Below are 18,565 nucleotides of genomic sequence, written 5' to 3' on the forward strand. Positions count from 1 at the left end.
CGGGGCACCCTCTGCATCGAAGGACTCCTCGTCTGCCTGGCCACAAACAGCCCAGCAGCCAGGGACTGGCCCCCTTGGGACGTCCCCCTGCTGGTTTAGCTCAAGCCCCAAAAGACTCTGAATTCTGGCTTGAGGCTTGTACCTAGGGGGCAAAGAGATGCTAAGGCATGGGCATTGGTTCAGATGAACGCGTGGACATATGGGGAAGGGTGTGGTTGATGGGGTCTGGGGTGAGGGGATGGCAAAGTGCAAGGGCAGTGAGATACCTGCGTGGTAGCTGGTGGGAGTGAAGTGTAGACACTGCATTGGTTACAGAGTTTTCATGCAGAAGGAGTTAGGAACGTATTACCTCGTATTCACATTATGCTGCCTACTCAGGTAGGGTGGAAGCAGGGTGGCTGCTGTTCATACAGCACCTTTGCAAGATTTAGAAAAAGATGCCCTTTGTCAAGACACTTCTGTGTTGGAATATGGCCGAGATATACTGATTTTATCAGAAAAAAAGGCAGCTTGACTGCTATTTGCAGGAAAATTGTTGTGATAAATGTAGAAATCTATGATATTGTAACATCGTGTCGTTGTGCAGTGCACAGCCTACGCAGCTGTGCATAGTGGCTCAGGGTGCAAGGAGCTCCTTTGCCTTTAGGCGCTCTGGATAACAGATGGAAAGTCCTGGAATGCAGCACCTGGAGCCAACATGCAGGCACGCAGGTTTTCCTGAGCATCATCGTCAAGTGCAGTTGTTCTGGTTCACCCTAGGTCTGACCCTGCCCCGTTCACTGACCAGCTGTTCACAGAGGTTAGCCCAGGTGCTGATCCCAGTGGGGCTGCCTCCCCAGGACGCATGTTTCCAGACCAGGTGAACAGGACAGCACAGGAGAGTCGCACCTCCAGAACAGGTGTGCAGGGAGGCACACCATTAGTTACGTTTTTCTCTCTCTTCTCTCACAGAGAGTGGTTTTTCCTCCTGTCCCACGAGGTGCTCAACCCCATGTACTGTTTATTTGAATATGCCGGGAAGAACAATTACTGCCTGCAGATCAACCCCGCCTCCTCCATCAACCCCGACCACCTCACCTACTTCCGCTTCATTGGCAGATTCATTGCCATGGTAAGATTCGCTGCCGTGAGCCCTCCAGAGAGGGCGGCGACCCTATACACCACCAGCAGCCGCCGCAGCCTGGCGCCCCCCTCTCTGAGCCCCACGCTCATCCTTTTACAGAACTACTCACTAAAGATGCAAAAAGCTAGCGAGAGTTCTGGAAATAGTTCAGAGCTCTCTCAGTGGCCACCCCAGGGCGCTGAGAAGGTTTTCGTGTTGATTTGTGTAGGATTTGTCAAGCGAAAGCCCAGGGTCCCTGGATCAAAGTCTTCACTTAACATTCAGCACTTGCCCTGTTGAAGGTGGGGCATGACGGGCACGGCCCACCTGCTGCCTGTCTCTGGGTGTTGCCACAAGCTGGGCGGCAGCGTTTGGGAATGTCCGACTGAGACTCAGGCCTTCTGGAAGGGGCTTTGGAATCCACACTAGCTTAGAACAGAACCCTAGTAGACCGGATGGTGCAAGATGTAGGAGGCATCTGTCAGGAGGAGGGCAAAGTAGGGAAGGGGGAGTTAGGTATTTGTATTTATGTAGAAATAGGAGCACAGTGTGAATATTGTTGAGTGTCCTGTTGAGTGTCTCCTGAGCATCAAGAACCAGGATGGAGACGGGAGCCCGTGAGGGCCACGGTCCCGCTTCAACATTTGGTAGTTTGAGAGATTTCACTGCTAGCTTTCCTTCGCTTCTTCCCCTGACTTCCCGAGTGAGTGTCTGCCCCGCTTCCCTCTCAGGAGGACCCAAGAGCCCATGACTAAATATGTCCCTTCCCTTTGTCTGGAAGTTCTTGGCCAAGGTGCTGGGCTCAGGAAGTGGGCACATTCTTCCCCGGTCTAGAGACCCGCCTGGCCCTGCAGCGGACAGGACAGACCAGTAAAACCCTAGACTATTACTCACCACTGGCCCGCCAGCAGCCGCGTCTGCATTATTTTTGGCTGCCTCTGCTGCCCAGCTCAGAGCAGCAGTGAGTCAGGGCCGCCACCTGGAGCTGTGCTGAATGAGTCGTCTCTGTACGCCTGGGGGCAGATCTCTGCTAGAGCAGGGAGCCGGCAGGCAGGCAGGGGGCCGGAGGTGGGTTCCTGAGCAGCCAGCTCTGCTCATCTCCGAGGTCTGCAGGCGGGAGCAAGAGTGCTGCAGACTTTCCCTTCAGGCCCCTGGGGTAGCCGGATGCCCAGGAGGGCAGGGAGCAGTAGCTGGGCAGTAGCTGATATGGGGCATCCTAGGAAAACCAGATCTCTCTGCCATGTCTCTTCCTCCCTCAGGCTCTGTACCATGGAAAGTTCATCGATACAGGCTTCACCCTCCCTTTCTACAAGCGGATGCTAAACAAGAGACCAACCCTGAAAGACCTGGAATCCATCGACCCCGAATTCTACAAATCTATCATCTGGATCAAGTGAGTCCCCTCCATCGCCCTGTGCTGGGAGGAGAGGGAGTCTCAGGGTGGGTAGTAGTGTGGGTGGATGCACAGCTTCTAGATCCCCCTGCAGGGCAGCTCTGGAATCCTCTCCTTGCATCAGGGAGATGTCCCGTGACACCTTTCTGGGTTCTAGGCCACCTGTGAGTCCTCGTGTCCCACGGGCACTAAAAGTGAGTGACGGAGCAGGAGGGAGGGAAGACCCTTCTAAGACAGACATCTTCCCTCTTGGTCTCTCGTGCCCCCAGAGAGAACAATCTGGAAGAGTGCGGCCTAGAGCTGTACTTCATCCAGGACATGGAGATCCTGGGCAAGGTGACAACCCATGAGCTGAAGGAAGGTGGTGAGAGCATCCGAGTGACAGAGGAGAACAAGGAAGAGTACATCATGTGAGTTTCAAGCGCTGGGGGGCCAGGGGCCTGGCGAAAGGGGCGCAGAGACACAGCTGGCTGCAGAGAAAAGGTCTCCGGCTCTTATCCCGGGGCACCTTCTTCAGCCAGGCCCCCACGCGTGGCCCTTGGGTCACCAGGGTTGGAAAGAACCTCTCACTTTGCACTGACCTTAGATGGCTGCCATGGCCAGTCACGTGCTGACCAGAGCTGGGGCAGCCAGAGCCCGAGGCCCTCTGTGCCAGCTCCTGGGTGCTCTTTGTTCCCAAGTGGTAGACTTCAAGACCGCAAGGCTGAATTTCTTTGAAGAGGCATAAAGCTTCGACGCATCCCTCTTCTTTCTCCTAACTCAGAGGGTGTCTGTGTCCTGCCCGCTTAAACCCACTCTCGCGCGTGAGATTGTGCATGAATGTGCCCGTTACTTCAGGTCCCTTGGTTTTGTCTTTTAACCTCCACTCGTCTGAGGTTCAGTCAGCAGTGGTGAGAGGAGCAGGAAGGGGGGATTTCAAAGATTCAGGCGTCTCCGGGTTACTCTGAGGTTTTAAAGGCCGTGCTCTTGGGGCCGGCCGCAGCCTGGGAGTCCCGCCTGCCCGAGGTCAACCCTCAGCTGCCTCCTTGCTGCCGATAACAGCCCCCTGGCAGGCCCTGGCGGTGGCCTCCTGGGCAGTGGATCTCGGGCTCCTCTGACGGCCGGTCTTGGTTTCAGGCTGCTGACTGACTGGCGTTTCACCCGGGGCGTGGAAGAGCAGACCAAGGCCTTCCTGGATGGCTTCAACGAGGTGGCCCCCCTGGAGTGGTTGCGCTACTTTGACGAGAAAGAGCTGGAGGTGAGGGCTGAGGCTGTTGGGACCCTGAACCCCCGCCCCTGGGGCTGTCCTGCCCTTTGATCGCCGCGCACCCACAGCGACTCACCAGTAAAGCCCTGCACTCTCCCAGGACGGTGGCAGCGGGCGAATAACATTGATTTGGGTCTCGCATCTGCCCTCACCTGGGCCCTTGTCTGCAGGGGGTCCACGTGTTACCCATACTATTAAAACTGCCGGCAGCGATGATTGAAGATGTGTGGGATGCTTTCACCTGCCAGGGAGTGGGTGAGGCGCGGCGCGCCGCAGGGCGCCGGGTGCCTGACACCCCCTCTCTCCACCGCAGCTGATGCTGTGCGGCATGCAGGAGATAGACATGAGCGACTGGCAGAAGAACACCATCTACCGGCACTATACCAAGAACAGCAAGCAGATCCAGTGGTTCTGGCAGGTGGGCGCTGGGTCTGCTCCCTGCAGTCAGGGTGAGGGCCTGGGCAGGGATGTTCGCGCAGTCCCCAAAGAAAGCGAGACCCGATTCGACCCCAAGCTTGAGGACGCTTGTGTTGTCACCTCCCCTACCTTGCAAAAGGAGATGAAAAACCCAACCTTGGGACAAAAGGAGCTGTCGCAGCTGGGTCGCGGCCACTGCATTTGACAGGAGGTGTCAGCGGCGGGCCGGCTCCCAGTGCTGGGGTGTGTGTGTGTGGATGGGGGATGGTTTAGGCAGGAGGGAGAGCTCTCGCGGGTCGCGTGCTCTCCTTCCAGCCAGGTGGGGTGGGAAAGCCTGGGCTTGCTCCAGAGAAACTGAAAGGGCTTGATGTCCTGGATACAGTGAATCGATTCCTTTATATGAGTGGGTCTTGTCGTTGTTGTCCTTTTGAAGTATAGCATACATAAAAAAGAATGAGCGTATTTAGGTTTTCTATGGAGGTAGAATTCACATACCATAAAAGTTCACCATGTTAATTGAAGCATTTTAAGGTAGACAGTTCAGTGGCTTTTTTTTTTTTTTTTTTTTTTTTTTTTGCGGTACGCGGGCCTCTCACTGCTGTGGCCTCTCCCGTTGCGGAGCACAGGCTCCGGACGCGCAGGCTCAGCGGCCATGGCTCACGGGCCCAGGCGCTCCGCGGCCTGTGGGATCCTCCCGGCCTGGGGCACGAACCCGTGTCCCCTGCATCGGCAGGCGGACTCTCAACCACTGTGCCACCAGGGAAGCCCAGTTCAGTGGCTTTTACAGTGGCTTTTGACAACGTTGTGGAACCATCACCACTATCGAATTCCAGCACATGTCATCTCCCTTAAAAAGAAACCTCATACAGGGAATTCCATGGCAGTCCAGTGGTTAGGACTCCGAGCTCTCACCGCCGAGGTCCCAGGTGAGGGCTCTGGTTCTATCCCTGGTTGGGGAACTAAGATCCCACAAGCCATGCAGTGCAGCCAAAAAAAAAAAAAAGAAACAAACCTCATACCTATTAAGCAGTCAGTCTCATCCTTGGTATTTTTTTTTAAATTAATTAATTAATTAATTAATTTTTGGCTGCATTGGGTCTTTGTTGCTGCGCGCGGGCTTTCTCTAGTTGCAGTGAGCGGGGGCTACTCTTTGTTGTGGTGTGCGGGCTTCTCTTGTTGTGGAGCACGGGCTCTAGGCACGCGGGCTTCAGAATTACGGTGCGTGGACTCAGTAGTTGTGGCACACGGGCTTAGCTGCTCCATGGCACGTGGCATCCTCCTGGACCAGGGCTCGAACCCGTGTCCCCTGCATTGGCAGGCAGATTCTTAACCACTGAGCCACCAGGGAAGACCCTTAGTGTGTTTTTAAAAGTGGAACTTGCGTGGGAAGGAGACTACCTGGACTGAGGTGTCCCTGAGACCAAGAGATGGCACATAGATTGGTGGGAACGGTCTATAAGCACAGCCTCTTAGAGCAGCTTTGGGGTTTCCCAGGTACTGGCTGTCACCTTCCCACCCAGCCTGGGCTCCATGTTCTCAGCCCTAAAGAGGGGCCCTGGCTGACTGGAGAGTTACGGGTCAGGGCGAAGTGCTGGGCCACGGGGGCCCTGACTCTGCCTTGGCTTGCGGGGTTCCAGGTGGTGAAGGAGATGGACAACGAGAAGAGAATCCGGCTGCTGCAGTTTGTCACTGGGACCTGCCGCCTGCCTGTTGGGGGATTCACCGAACTCATTGGTACGTTTTCCCTTGCCCTGCTGGCGCCCGTGGGTGGAGGTGAGGACAGCTCAAAGCGGGAGTAGGACCTAGTGTCTTCCTGGAAGCAAGTCAGGGGACGGGGGCCAAGCCATCTGTGGTGGAGTCGGAGGGTCCTGCCTTAGGAAGGGACCATCCTGTTATATTCAGTGTGTTTTTCTTTGGGTAACAGGTAGCAATGGACCACAGAAGTTTTGCATTGACAAGGTTGGCAAGGAAACCTGGCTGCCCAGAAGCCACACCTGGTGAGTGTGCTGGTTTTGGTGGGAGGTGGCCAGAACCTGAGACCCGATGAGCCACTAAGGGCAGCCCTGTGGGCAAGGTGGCTTCAGGGCCTTGGACCGGGCAACCTGTCTGTAGTTCTGGGGTTTGGGGAGGAGGGGGTCCTGGGCCTGGGCCTCTGATCTTTTGGGAGCTGTGACAGTAGTTATGTGCCCTGACGGCCGTACCAGATATGAAGTACTGAAACACTCCTATTCCAGTCAGCAAAGAGCTGCTGTCCTGAGTACCCCCGGCCTGCCTGTGGTTCCCCATTTCCCTTGCAGCCTTGCCTCCTCTGACCCCTTCATGGTCCAGGGACACAGCATAGCCTTCAGGGACCCTGTTCTGGCATCTGGCTGGCTGGCATTGTGGTCGAGCCACAGTCTGGGAACTCTTTTGACCCCACCCTGTGGCTGTTAGAGCTCTGACCTCCCTGTGCTGACTGCCCTGCTCTCCTTTTTCAACAGTTTCAACCGGCTGGATCTGCCACCATACAAGAGCTATGAACAGCTGAAGGAGAAGCTGCTGTATGCCGTCGAGGAGACCGAGGGCTTTGGACAGGAGTAACTCAGGCTGCCCCTTCCCACACCCCCAGCACATATGTAGTCTTGAGTCCTGCCTGCCCGAGAAGCTGCTGGCCTCATAGCCCGGGAGGCCCTGCGGCTGGTGGCCTTGCATAGGACCACACTGTCATCAGGCTGGTGGCAGCAGAGCCTGACCTCAAGAGGCCCTGCCCACCCCACCCTCCTACCCACTGGTGGCAGTCTGGAATAAAGCCCCCATGTCACTCTTGGCCCCATCAACCATTGCAAAGTCTGGAGGGCTGACCCTCCCTGTAGAGCTCACCCTCCTTCTCCCCCGAGACCAATCCTAGGTGTGTGTGAGTGTGCAAGGTGGGGCGCGCCATGCCGAAGCCCTAGGCCTCATGGGCTGGTTAGGTGAGAAGGAGACCGACCACTCGGGGTAGGTGTTCTGGGCTGACAAAGCCCAGTAAAAGAGGTTCTGTTTTGTATAGAACTTTTCCAGTGATCTGTATAAATGAAGGTCTGGGGGAGCGGAGCTCCAGATCAAGGTCATCGCTCTTCCCTCGCTAGCCGTCTCCAGCTACAGAGGCTGAGCAGCACGGCCCCTCCCTCCACTCATTGCTGGCCAGTTGGTTCTTTCCAGCAGATAAAGGGTCGTACCAGCTGCTTGGGTGTTGCGGATGGAAACGGCAAACCCCCTCAGACTTTCTTTTCCCTTTTACATACACTTGAAACATTTTGTGTGTAGGGCTGCTTTGTGTTCTGTTGTTGGTATGCTGCTGTCACCACTTCCTGTCAAGGAGCTGGTGTGCCAGGCATGGCTGGGACCCTGAGGGACCCAGCACTCTTGGTCCAAGAATTTCCCAAACAGCTGCTCCCCTTAGGAACCTGCTTAGCAGTTCTGTGAGCTCAGGCAGGCCTGACCCGGCGGCTCAGCTTCCCAGCAGCCTTGTCCCCGACCCTTGACAGAGAGGGAAGGGGGTTGTTGTCCTGAGTGGCACCCCGACCCCTCCGCCTCCAGTAGACAACTCCCTTTGCTAGATGGGGTGACGGGGCACGTGGGGCTGACCTGCCAAGCCCCCGGACCTCCAGGCGGCACTTGCGTCCGGGTTGAGAATGAAGTGCACCCCAGCTACTGTAGAGTGTGTTCACTCTGCCTAGAAGTGCAGCTTTACCTGCACAGAGGAAACGATGCTCTTGGAAGCCAGCAGAAGGGCCCTGAGCTGCTGCCCACAGTCTGACTTGATTGCTGGAGCTCCTGCCAGCCTCTGTCGTGGGCATCCCGCTGTGTGTTGAGATCTTCCAGGCGAATACTCTCCTCTGGATGAGGGATGCTGGAGTGGTGATTGTCGCTGGGCCCCCATGCAGGCCCTCAGACCAGCTATGGGGTCTTCTGAGGACAGTCTCGTGCTCCCAGGTCCTCGTCCTTCCCCCTGGCCCATGTTGGCTCTGTTGTGTGTGCCGATTCGAGTGGCTCAGCTCACTGCAGCCCAACCTTTCTTCTTCCCTCAGATCGTTGGCAGTGCTTCCCTGCGGTGTCTCACCATGTTGGGGGTTGGGGTGCAAGCTGCCTTGCGGGGTTTGGGAGCCTCAGGCTCATGCGTGTGCAGAGTGTTGTCATGTGGGTGTGGGTGTGTACATACGTGTATATAACTGAGGTGTCTGTACGGAATGCCCTTTGGTAGCTCTGAGTTGGTCACCAGATTGTTTTGTAATGCCCACCCCCTTGCCTCGGTATTGCCAGTTTCTTGTGCAATAAACAATCAGCAGCTGTGGGTGGTGTTGGTGTGGATGTGTCCAAAATTATTGTCCTCCAGACAAAAGGCCTCTAGGCCCCGCAGACCCTCCAGGTCCAGACAGGGGCGGATGTTCCATGACCTTGATGGTTTTGAGAATTGTGTACGTCATTAACCAAGACAGCCACGCTTCTGGTGGGTGGCTGAGTCCTCGTCTGGGGATCACAGGCTTCAGCCCTCGGTCAGTTGCCTCACAGCGCCCTTTTGGCCTGGGTTTCGTTGAGCAGTTGCCATGGAGCCAGAGCACCAACAGCTGAGCCTGCAGGTTGGACTGGCTTCAGGAACCGGCTCCTGGGGACTGTGTTCTGGGCAATCATTCATTCGAGAAACATTTCCTGGGGTTTCTGGAGTTCCGTGATCATAGAGGGACTCCCTGATCTTGAGCTCATCATGGTCAGACAAGGGCTTGCCGCCCACTTTTTTGAACACTTGAAGGTCCAGATAGGACCCATCAGTGCAGTCTTGATGCTTCTGACATGGAAATGACCTGGTCCTGGATCAGGCCTTGCTCTCACCGGGCTTCTTCCCGAGGGAGGCAGAGGTGGCAGAGCATCTCCTCCCTGGAGTTCATCAGCTGAACTCACTACCCCCAGCACCAAAGCTATACTTTGAGGAAATTATCGACAAAAGTCCACACATTATACAGACGTCTCATAATAAATTCCAATAAGACATCTCTAGTCGAAATTGTTCTCCCCGCTCTTATCCCCAGAAGTAACTGCTGTTCAGTTTGCTGTCCTTCCAGACTATTTTTGTGTGTATAAATCATGTGTACATATAATTTTAAAATGTACTAAAAATGAGATCTTACACATATTGAGCAACTCATCTCATTAAGTGAGATACTATTAGGGACACCTTTCCATGTTCGTCAACATAGGTCGGGTGAATTCTTTAGTGTGTGATATCCCATGTCATGGTTGTCCTGTAACACAGCCATCTTTGTCCTAACGGGCATTGTATTTGTGTCCAGCAGTTTGCTGGTGGAGGCTCTTGGTCAGGTCTTGTGCACCGATGCTGCTCTTCTGGGAGGGGGCAGTCCTGGAGTTGGACGGTTGACTATGCACCTTTATTTTTATTTCAAAGTTGTAAAAAAGGTTTAGAAGTCCAAGATAGGAAGGGTCCACAGTGAAAGCCCCCCTCTTTTGTTCCTCAGGCATTCTGATCACCTTCTGGAGGCGACTGTTGTTGCTGGTTTCTTTTGGATCCCTTCAGAGAGACTTTAAAGTCCCAACAGATTCTACTCAATTGCCCTTCAAAAAGGTTCTTGTTTTACCAGCCTTAGCAATGGACAGGACCCCTTGCCTCCCCACTCTGCGAACTGGATCTATGAGCTCCCCTGTCTGTTCTTCCATCTCTTTTTTCACTTTCCCGTCTCTTAACTCTGGGCATCTGCCCTTTTGCTTTTACATGATCATAGTGTTTTTTAGAAAAAAAACCATTTATGTTCTATTTTGTAACCATAACGAAGTCTGTACTTTTCTAAAGGTTTATTCAAAAAACTGAAAAGCAAGAAAAATGTTTATATCACTATGATGTTATAAATGCTGTTTACTCCAGAACTAAATGGTACAATGTAGTACAACTATTTCTCCCTCATACAGCTCTTTCACCCTAGGGATTCTAATTACTGATCCTTGTTTTTACTATATCCTCATTTTTTTTTTTCTTACTCTAAAGTGTTTCAAGTTAAATTAGACAAGCAGGAAGGCTCCCTACCTCTACACGCTGTAGTAAGTTCCTGATAAAATTAGCCAAAGCTACAAATTATTTTGGAACTGAAGAGCAGATATGACTCCCTTTGTCACCCAAGGTCCCCAGTGGGGCTCAAGACTTTATATAAGGTGGGACCTCAGTGGATCTGGAAAGCTCAGCTGTTGCTACCCCATTGCCCTTCTATATTGGGGCTCACATCATCCTTCTAGAAAAACTTACGCTGAAGATGTATGTGCTTCCATTCAGAGGAATGCTTACAAATAGCAGGCCCTTCTTGATCTTCAGCTAAACTCGGCAACAACAAGGCCCCAGCCTCATCTTGGGGAAAAAAATTGAGTCAGTGCCCAAAGTTATTACCTCTGCTCATTTCCCTACACTCTCCGCCATGAGTCTAGTTTTAAATACCCTTTTCTCCACGTCCCTCTGATTCTGAGGTTGGTTTAAGTTTCACAGTCACAGGGTCACTTTCTTGTGGTCCATGCTGCACGAGTCAAGCACCAATCGGCTGACTCAGATCGGAGCACGTGACTTGTCTTTGGCACATTTTCGGTTTTTTGTACCTTCTGAACATCATTATGGACTCAGGGCCTCACTCCAACTCAGTTGGTCCCAGTGATAATGATCATTGTTTTCTTTTTGATGCTTGTCACGGTTTTGGCCCCTTCAGCCCAACTCTCTTGTCACTTCTCCAGATATACTTGATGGTCTCCATGACATCTAGTTCCAACACTAGTTCTCTTGCCCAGACACAGAATCAACTACTCCACTAGGAGCCCTGGTCCTTTTTGGTGTAAAATAGTACTAGAAACCAAAACGTGGGGTTCCGTCAAGATGGTACCATGAACTCATGACTTGATCAGCTTCTCGGCTCCAAACGTACTATATAAAAAGGGAACACAAAATATAAAAAGACAGGAAAAAAGGCTGGTTCAAAAACAAATAAGTCCATGGGTTATAAATAAAACAAAAATGCAGAACGTTGGGCAAGATCGAACCGTGGGTCGGCTGCACCTAGAGCCTGGCAGTGGTGGCTGAGAGTTCAGCTGCCGTGGGGTAAGGGGTCTAAATATGCTCCAGAAGGGAGGGGAGATGGGCACCAGTTGTGCACCTGGCTGTAGCTTTGAGAAAGATGGAGGCCCAAGGAGACAAACTCATTAAGCCAAACCATCCCACTGGTTCTGGCCTGGATCTGTGACATTCCTATGTCCCCCCAAGGCCAGGGCCCCAAACTGCCATTCAAAGACCAGACTCTGGAATGGATGGCCAGCAGGACAGGATGTGGCAGCTGCAAAACCATTAGACAGGAAAAAGCAAGTGCAGATGGAGAGAAGGAGGAAAAGAATAACTCCTTACTCAAAATTTTTGGCTCTATATTTCAGAGAAAGACATTCATGAGTGGTCTCTTGCCTGCTGGTCTCTGCTGTAAGGGTATTAGGTGGCAAGTGGGCTTTTTCATGGGGCCCTAAATATCACTGTTCAGGGGTCTTTTCTCCGGGGTGATCAGGTTCTCCAGAGATGAGTCCTCTGCTCCCCACCTGAGTGGGAGACTATACCTGAGCCAGGTAACCTGGCTGTAGGCTTCCTGGGAACAAGGAGCAGGAAGGAGCCGGGGGTCTCAGAGTCCTGGCCGCTGACCTGACCTTTTCTCTCCCCCTGGCCCTCTGCTCTGATTCGGGTCCCTGAGCCTGGGGCTCCACTTGCCCCCTGGTCTCCTGCAGCTGGCAGAGGGGAAGTAGCCAAGCTGTATGGGGCTTCATGGGGACTTGTATCCCACCCTTCTGTGTAGAAACTTTTACCTACCCCAGTTTCCGCTCCCCTCCTGGCTTCCTGTTGCCCTTAAGCACGGAGTCTCCGTGAGGACTCGCTCATTTTCTGTCTGCATCTCCCTCTGCAGTGTCTTAGGTTAAGACTTCTCCTTGGTTTGTTACACCCCACCTTTGAACACTTTGTTAAACAACCTTGTCCACTGCTGAATCCTCTTATGTTCTCTTTGCCTTTGTGGATTAAGACTTTCATAAAGCTTTCTTCACTGTTGTTTTAGCGAGGCTGGAGAGGGAGAGGAGATGCTTCATCTGCTATCTCAGTTAGCTTCCTTTCCTTTCTATAGGTCTGCCTGTGGGCAGCTTGCAGCTGTGCAGAGAGGTCCCAAAGCGGGCTTGGCTGTTTTCATTATATTGACTTTCGACTAAGCTGTCGTGTTTACCCCCGTGGCACTGACTCCGATCTTAGGCCTGAGCCTTTCCCCGCTCAGAACCCTTTTGGCTAAGCTCCTTCCACATGAATTTGAAGCTGGGGCTCCTGCTGCCCGGCCGCTGCTCCTGCTTTCCTCCTTCCAGAAATATGTCGAATTCCCTTGTCCACCTCACAGATGCTACCTCTTAACTTGGGCCAAATGGCAAGGGCAAAATGGGAAATCATTGACATTCATTCACTCTCATTTTAGTGGGGTCTTGGGAGGGAGAAAGGATAAATACATGTCAGAACTGATTTTTGCTAATCAGCCACGATTTTGCACCCCACTTCTTTTTTTTTTTTAATTTTTTTTAACATCTTTATTGGAGTATAACTGTTTTACAATGGTGTGTTAGTTTCTGCTTTACAACAAAGTGAATCAGTTATACATATACATACACCTCACTTCTTAAGAGCACTGACTTGGTTCCTAACTCTAGGGATTTTGTTTTGTTTTGTTTTGTTATCCCTAAAGCCACTGGGAGCAATAGGTAGTCCTGCATATAAACGAGGTGGGATCCTCCCGGACCGGGGCACGAACCCGTGTCCCCTGCATCGAGAGGCGGACTCCCAACCACTGCGCCACCAGGGAAGCCCATGAGGAATGTTTTACTTCTATATTTTCTATTAACATTATCTTTATTCTAAGGCTTTCATTAGGCACTGAAATTAAACATGAAAAACCCACTGTAGTCGATTGTGGATTACCCTGGTGAATTCTTGTTTTTATCTGTAGGAGGCAGGCTTCTTAGGTGGCCCCCCATGACCCCCTCCTGGCATGCACACCCTTGTGGTATAATCCCCTCCCCTTGAGTGGGAGTGGTCTAGAGACTTGCTTCTAACCAATAGAATATGGTAAAGGTGATGGGCTCTCTCTTCCTGCGATTAATTTACAAAGGATTTGGATCTACTTCTTGCTAGCTGACTCTCCACTGCCTTCTTGGCTTGTGTACTTCGATGAAGCAAGCCGCCATGGTGGGGAGGCCCACATGGCAAGGGACTGAGGGCCCCCTTTGTGTCAACAGCCAGCGAGGAACTGAGGCCCTCAGCCCAACAGCCCGTGAGGAACTGAATCCTGCCAGCAACTACGCGCTCTTAGAGAACCTTGAGACGGCAGCAGCCCAGCCAACACCTTGATGGCCTTCTGTGAGCATCGCTGAGCAGAGGACCCAGCTAGGCCCTGCCTGGGCTCCTGACCCAGAGAAACTGTGAGATACTAATATGTATTGTTTTAAGCTGCTAAAGTTCATGGTAATTTGTTATGCAGCAAACTATAACTAATATAACTAATAACTAAGATAACTAATACACTATCCTAGGTCAGATTAAATGTCCTTGCATTAGCATTTCTTCCAAGTCCCAGGTCCTGAGTGTGGCCATGATTTTTAATAATGAAAGAGCCATGGCATGGAGATTATCTGTAGTTCAAAAAATCACACTAACCAGGAATATAGGCAGGAAGGTATCAGTATCACTCTTCTTCCTTTTCTTGGGGAAAGAACATACTGGGAAGTGCGAGTCATTTCAATCCCTGCCCCCAGCCCATGGCCTGACATCACTTCCCAGGTAGCACTGATGGCCTCAGAGGCCTTGGGTCTGGCCCAGCCTGCGACTGTGGTGCTCTGCCTTGGGTTGTTATTCAATCTTATCTGGGCTTCCAGCCACACCCAGTTGGCAAGAGTCATGTCCAGTCTCTCAAGGACAACTTTGGGTCCATTTTCTGTACACTCACAGGGTGAGAGTAGGATAGATGGTGCCATTGCAGCAGTGAACACGCCTCAAGGACGGCCTTTGCAACCCCAGGACCCCCGTGGGGGTTGGTTCAAGGGGCACATCTCCCACCTCAGTGGTGCCTCCCTCGTGAGCATCTGGGCCCTGGTGAGTTGTGGGTATAGAAGTGTCCTTTTCTTCTGGGAGGGAATTAATTTCATCTTTGAGCTTTCGGTTTTTTATAGTCGTGGTTGTTTGCCAACTCTTGTGATTGGTTCACATTGGTTAAATTATGGGGTATTATGGGGTGGGGGAAAAGTAGCATATGCATTAAACTTTTATCCTGTCCCTACTCTTTTTTAAAAAATATTTTTTAATTTCATTTTTAAAATTTTTTTTTTATTTTTTACCTTTTGGCCGTACTGTGCAGCATGTGGGATCTTAATTACCCGACCAGGGATCAAACCTGCACCCCCTGCATTTGAAGTGCAGAGTCTTAACCACTGGACCACCAGGGAAGTCCCCCATCCCTACTCTTGAACACGGGCACAGATCCTTGAGGCATCGGCTGTCTGCCATGGGCTACAGGAAACCCCTGGATAAGTATTTTTTTTTTCCAGCTTTATTGAGATACAGTTGATATAACGTGTTAGTTTAAGGTGTATAATGTGGTGACTTGATTCATGTATATATTGCAAAATGATTACCACAGTAAGGTTAGTTGATGCATCCATCACCTCACATAGTTAGCACTTTGGTTGTTGTTGTTGAGACCATTTAAGTCTGGGATGTGGTGAGAACATTTAAGAGCTACTCTCTTAGCAACTTTCAAGTGTGTGATACAGTACTGGAGTCTTTATCTGCTGTGGGGTAAGAGGTAGGGATAAAGCCAGGGTTGAAATGAGGAAGGAGGGGATAATAGATGAACTGAGGATGTTAGTTGGTTATTTTGGTTAAAAGTTTAGCCAAATTATGTTATCATTGATCAGATACTAGCTGTAGCATATATAGAGAGGTAGACACTGGTGCTAAGTTGCAGAGAAGGAAGACACTTTGTGGAGTGTAATAGACATATATGTATGAGAAGAGATCTTGAGCTGGGAAAAGACTTCTTAAATATGATCCACAAAGTGCTAACGATAAGGCAAAAAGTTGGTAGGTTTATCTACATAAAAAATAAAGGTTCTCTAGCTTCCATATGTGCAGAGACCACCTATTGCTTAAAAACACAGATTACCAGAGATTCTCATGCAGTAGGCAAATTGTATAAATTTACAATGAAATAAAAGATATCTGAAAAGGGTAATAAATACTATGCATCATAGCTTAATCATTTTACTATGGTTTACTATCATCTGTGTTCTTGAGGTTATTTTTAGCTCTTGTATCCATATTTAGGTAATAGTATGTAATGTTGTGCTAATATGCATCTTTTCCCAATTCAAGTTGGTTTTGAAATCAGCCATGGTGGGAGTATTTACACCAGGGAAATTGGCAAAGGCCACAAATCAACATCCTTTCTCCTCTTTGTTAGAGACCTGGTTGTTACACATTTACCAGCACTCCACTGGATATGGCCCTTAAAGAAATCAGGAGTGGTATCAGTAGTGAGGAAAATCAAAGCATGAACTATCCGAAGGGCAGAGAAAACCTTGTATATTTATTGCCCAAGCTGTAGTGTATAGTAGAGTACAGCAGGGGTGAAGGTGTGGCAACTTGACCCACTTTTTTTGCACCCATACGCTCTCCAGATTCCCTCAAAGTCTAGCCGGGATGGTTGCAGCCAAAAGCAGAAGTGGTGGGAAGCAACTCTGGGGATGGTTCCCAATTCCATGTTGAACTGGCAATCAAATGATTCTCTTGCCAAGATGAGATTAGTCAATGGTGCCATCTAGTGCTGAAGAACAGATTGGCTCCAAAGAGGAATGCTCAGAGAAAGATTTCTCTTGACTTAGGACTTGGAAACACACTAACTAATGTAGTTTCCTCCTCCTTTCTTGTCCTCTATTTTCTTTCCCTACTTCCATTTCCCTGCTTCCAGAGTCATTTTTATACCTACTTCCCCAATGGGAATAGCCATTAGTTTTTTTTTTGTTTGTTTGTTTTGAAGGATATGAACTCAGTGCTGCTTCCAGGCAAAATAGATAAATGTTGAGAGTTGAAAGGCACAGATACGGAAATCAGCACTTGCCTATATTATGTATAATAATTTGGAATGAATTTGTTTAGGGAAGCTGTAGAGATATTCTCTGGTGGGTCACATAAATCAGATGCTTCTCTACTTTCCCAACATGTCCCATATCCTTCCTATTTCCTGTGTCAGGGGCAGATGGAGTAGTTTGGTTAGCAACCGTAAATTCATTCTCTGGTCTTATTTCTGCTTCATAGATCTTTTTGTGGGAAAATGGTAGAAGAAAAGGCCTTTTCATAACTTCCAAGTGAATAGGATCTTTCATTCTTTTATGAGGACCTGTGTTAATAAGTTCTTTTATTTGAAGTGAAGGTAATTGTGCATGGCTAAGTTCTCATAGCTGGAGGGGCCTCCAGAAACGGGAGTGAGATTCTGGGGTTGTTAATTCCCGCTGCAAAGGTTTACTTTGCATCTGGCACATTGGAGAAGTAATATGGTAGTCCTTCAATGACGATTACTTCCGTTTGTCCCTTTAGTGATTGATGATCTGAGTAAAATGAAAGAACATTTAACTAATTAGTGGGCCCAAAGCTGTTGTTCCACCCTGATAGTATCCATCTTTTCACTAAGGATAACTGACCTCTAAGTTTAGGGATATTTCAGATGTTAGTTATCAGACAGAAAACTAGTAAGGAATAAATGCCCTCCTCTCCGTAACGTGTGTAGCAGGAGCAGCCTGAACTCCCTAAGTCATTGTGGAATGTTTTGAAAATGGAAGGAAGGGAATGTCATAACTCTGGATATGAGGTCCAGAATTGGGATCAGACTTTTTCTAGGATACTTTTTCAATGTGTTCAAAAACAACAGAAGTAGTTTAGAAATCTCATCTTGAGACTGCTGAGCTATCCAAACACATGGCTTTATTTTAGGTGAGGGCCATGGGTTTTGCAGTCAAGTCAGCTGCTATTTGTATAAGCAAGACTTCATCAATATTCTTACAAAGCTCACCCCCCTTATATAGGATGGCAGCAATTTTGCCTTAGAAAATGAGCCTATGTGACGCTAGAGGCTACAAATGAATTTTGTTAGAAGTAGGAACTGAAGAGCCTGTTAGGAAGGTAGAAGTCAATTTTGCCACATGTGGCTCTGTTAAATATAACAAGGCCTGGGTATTCCCATGTTCTTATATGCTCAATAAACATTCCAATTTATCAAACGGTGACAAACTTTAAGGCCTGTGGCATTGTCCTGTTAGACCCTGGGAAAGCTTTTTAAGTGATCATACTACTAAAGGTGGATATGATCCTGTGTGGTCTCAAGCTGCCCCCGATCCTACATAAAGGACCCACTCTTTGGGATGACATTCTCCTCCTTCCCCCTGCCTAGCCTCAGAATCATTGCATCCCGGCTCTTTCCTGCCCACTGTGGAGAAAGTTTCCCTTTCTCAGTCTGTTCTAAACATGGCAACCAAATCTCAAAAACTTCAACACACTCCGGTCATTTTAAATGCATCTCATGCATCTCAAGCTTTGAACTATGTATTTTGTATTTCTTTTATTCGGTTAGATGTAACAACCATCTGACTTTTGACTGCTGCAGTAGACAAAACTTGGTTCTCTAGTTTTTTTCCCCTTTACTATTTTCTTTTTTTCTCAGAATCTTAATGAACCTTGAAGAGACCACTGATGTGGGTACTCCTATTTATGTAGGATAAAAGCTCAGCTCTACATCAGCCCCCAAATTTCAACTAGTTCTTTGGCAGGCAGGTCTGTGGATTAAAGATGGACGCTTCCAGTAACTTTGAGGCATTATAACGTTACGAAGTGGATTATGAGATTCCTCGGACTTAGTTTTAGTGCTATTATATTCTTAAATATCTGAACATTGACAGTCCATATGGTGCATTAGAGAACTCTTAGGGAGGTTCTAATCGTTCAAGAAAGGAAATTAATATCCAAGTGACAGCTGTAAGTCAAATGATTAAGTATCTTGAACACTTACTTTGGGGAGACTTTGTTCCATCGCCACTAACCTTGTGGCCTGATGTACTTAGACCTACTGCAATAGTAAGTGAATGTGTCTCTTATAAAAAACTGTTCTAGGGACTTCACAGATGAGGAATCTGAGGCATTAACTAGGACACAAGTCTTCTGGGCTCAGTTGAGAGCTCTCCTCCCTACAGCTGTCTGTTTTTAAAGGAATGAGGTGCTTTCATAAAAGAGTCAGTCCAAAATTCTTCAAGGCAGCTTCAATTAAAGACTGTCTTGGTTGCTTCTGAAAACAAC

General features: G+C 49.5%; 1 protein-coding gene and 1 long non-coding RNA gene across 6 annotated transcripts in view; both read left to right on the top strand.

Moving 5' to 3' along the window:
• WWP2 (WW domain containing E3 ubiquitin protein ligase 2) overlaps window positions 1-8,470 on the top strand; it is a 148,175-nt gene extending 139,705 nt beyond the window's left edge. For 4 of the 5 annotated variants that reach the window (XM_007129037.4, XM_028477486.2, XM_028477487.2 and 1 more), the window contains 8 exons: window positions 952-1,111; window positions 2,362-2,495; window positions 2,765-2,905; window positions 3,612-3,732; window positions 4,055-4,159; window positions 5,796-5,892; window positions 6,083-6,155; window positions 6,639-8,470. In XM_007129037.4, the coding sequence (XP_007129099.1) occupies window positions 952-1,111; window positions 2,362-2,495; window positions 2,765-2,905; window positions 3,612-3,732; window positions 4,055-4,159; window positions 5,796-5,892; window positions 6,083-6,155; window positions 6,639-6,738 (931 nt within the window). In that variant the 3' untranslated portion in view covers window positions 6,739-8,470. The remainder of the gene's footprint in view (window positions 1-951; window positions 1,112-2,361; window positions 2,496-2,764; window positions 2,906-3,611; window positions 3,733-4,054; window positions 4,160-5,795; window positions 5,893-6,082; window positions 6,156-6,638) is intronic. The other variant, XM_007129038.4, reaches the window with a different exon arrangement.
• Window positions 8,471-12,957: 4,487 nt separating this feature from the next.
• Window positions 12,958-18,501, top strand: LOC114484102 (uncharacterized). The gene is made up of 3 exons (XR_003676631.2): window positions 12,958-13,647; window positions 14,174-14,317; window positions 14,580-18,501. It is a non-coding gene; the product is annotated as an uncharacterized lncRNA (long non-coding RNA).
• The last annotated feature ends 64 nt before the right edge of the window (window positions 18,502-18,565 follow it).

The sequence above is a fragment of the Physeter macrocephalus genome, chromosome 17 (genome assembly GCF_002837175.3).
Source record: "Physeter macrocephalus isolate SW-GA chromosome 17, ASM283717v5, whole genome shotgun sequence".
Classification (NCBI taxonomy): domain Eukaryota; kingdom Metazoa; phylum Chordata; class Mammalia; order Artiodactyla; family Physeteridae; genus Physeter; species Physeter macrocephalus.